General features: G+C 71.5%; 1 protein-coding gene across 1 annotated transcript in view; it reads right to left on the reverse strand.

Moving 5' to 3' along the window:
- TMEM151A (transmembrane protein 151A) overlaps positions 1 to 836 on the reverse strand; it is a 3,851-nt gene that overhangs the window by 479 nt on the left and 2,536 nt on the right. The window contains exon 3 of the mRNA XM_010837835.1: positions 5 to 831. Within this exon, the coding sequence (XP_010836137.1) occupies positions 5 to 831 (827 nt within the window). The remainder of the gene's footprint in view (positions 1 to 4; positions 832 to 836) is intronic.

Below are 836 nucleotides of genomic sequence, written 5' to 3' on the forward strand. Positions count from 1 at the left end.
GTAGCTGGGCACCAGCTGCCGGTTGGAGCAGATGTGCCACTCGAGCTCGGTGAAGTCCACCGTGGCCACTCGGGAGAGCGGGGGCCCGCTGGGCACGGCGCCGGGCGGGGGCGAGCTGGCGCCGAAGAGCTTCTCCACCTGGTAGTGGACGTGGGCCGTGCCATAGGCCGCCACCACGCGCAGCGGCCAGGACAGCGTGGCCGCCGACACCAGCCAGAAGACCCAGGCGCGCGCGTACCAGGGCGGGCTGCGCGGGTCGGCGAACACCATGAGGGACTCTCGGAAGTCCACGTCCTTCAGGTGCATGCCCTCGCGGGCCTCCAGGTAGTCGTCCAGGCCCTCGTTGGCGCTGAAGAAGCGGGCCCGCTGGGTGAGGTACGAGGCCTCGGCCTCGGCGCTGCCGAAGCTGAAGCACTTGGTGAAGCGCAGCCGCGTGGCCGCGTGGTCGGCCAGGCCCACGAGCTCCTTGGAGACGTCGCGGACGCCGTGCGCCGAGTAGTCGAACTCGCCCCGCGCCGTGCGGCTGTCGGCCCTCTCGTGGTAGACCTGCGTGGTGGTGTAGGCGTCGCCGTTGCGGTAGCGGGTGATCTGGCGGGTGCGCCGCACGTAGTGGTAGCTGGTGGCCTTCCACCAGACGCAGGGCGGAGCCTGCTGCAGCCGGCGGATCAGGGCGAGCACCGTGCTGGCGTCGGTGCGCGGCGCCTGGCAGGACCGCACGTGACAGTGCCAGCACTCGGCCAGGTAGAGGAGGTAGAGGAGGGAGACGAAAGCCAGGGGGATGTACAGGTAGCCGTCGGAGCAGGGGCTGGCCGGGTAGGTGGGCGGCGGCCCCCCGC

This window comes from Bison bison, unplaced genomic scaffold (genome assembly GCF_000754665.1).
Source record: "Bison bison bison isolate TAMUID 2011002044 unplaced genomic scaffold, Bison_UMD1.0 scf7180017864080, whole genome shotgun sequence".
Taxonomy (NCBI): Eukaryota; Metazoa; Chordata; class Mammalia; order Artiodactyla; family Bovidae; genus Bison; species Bison bison.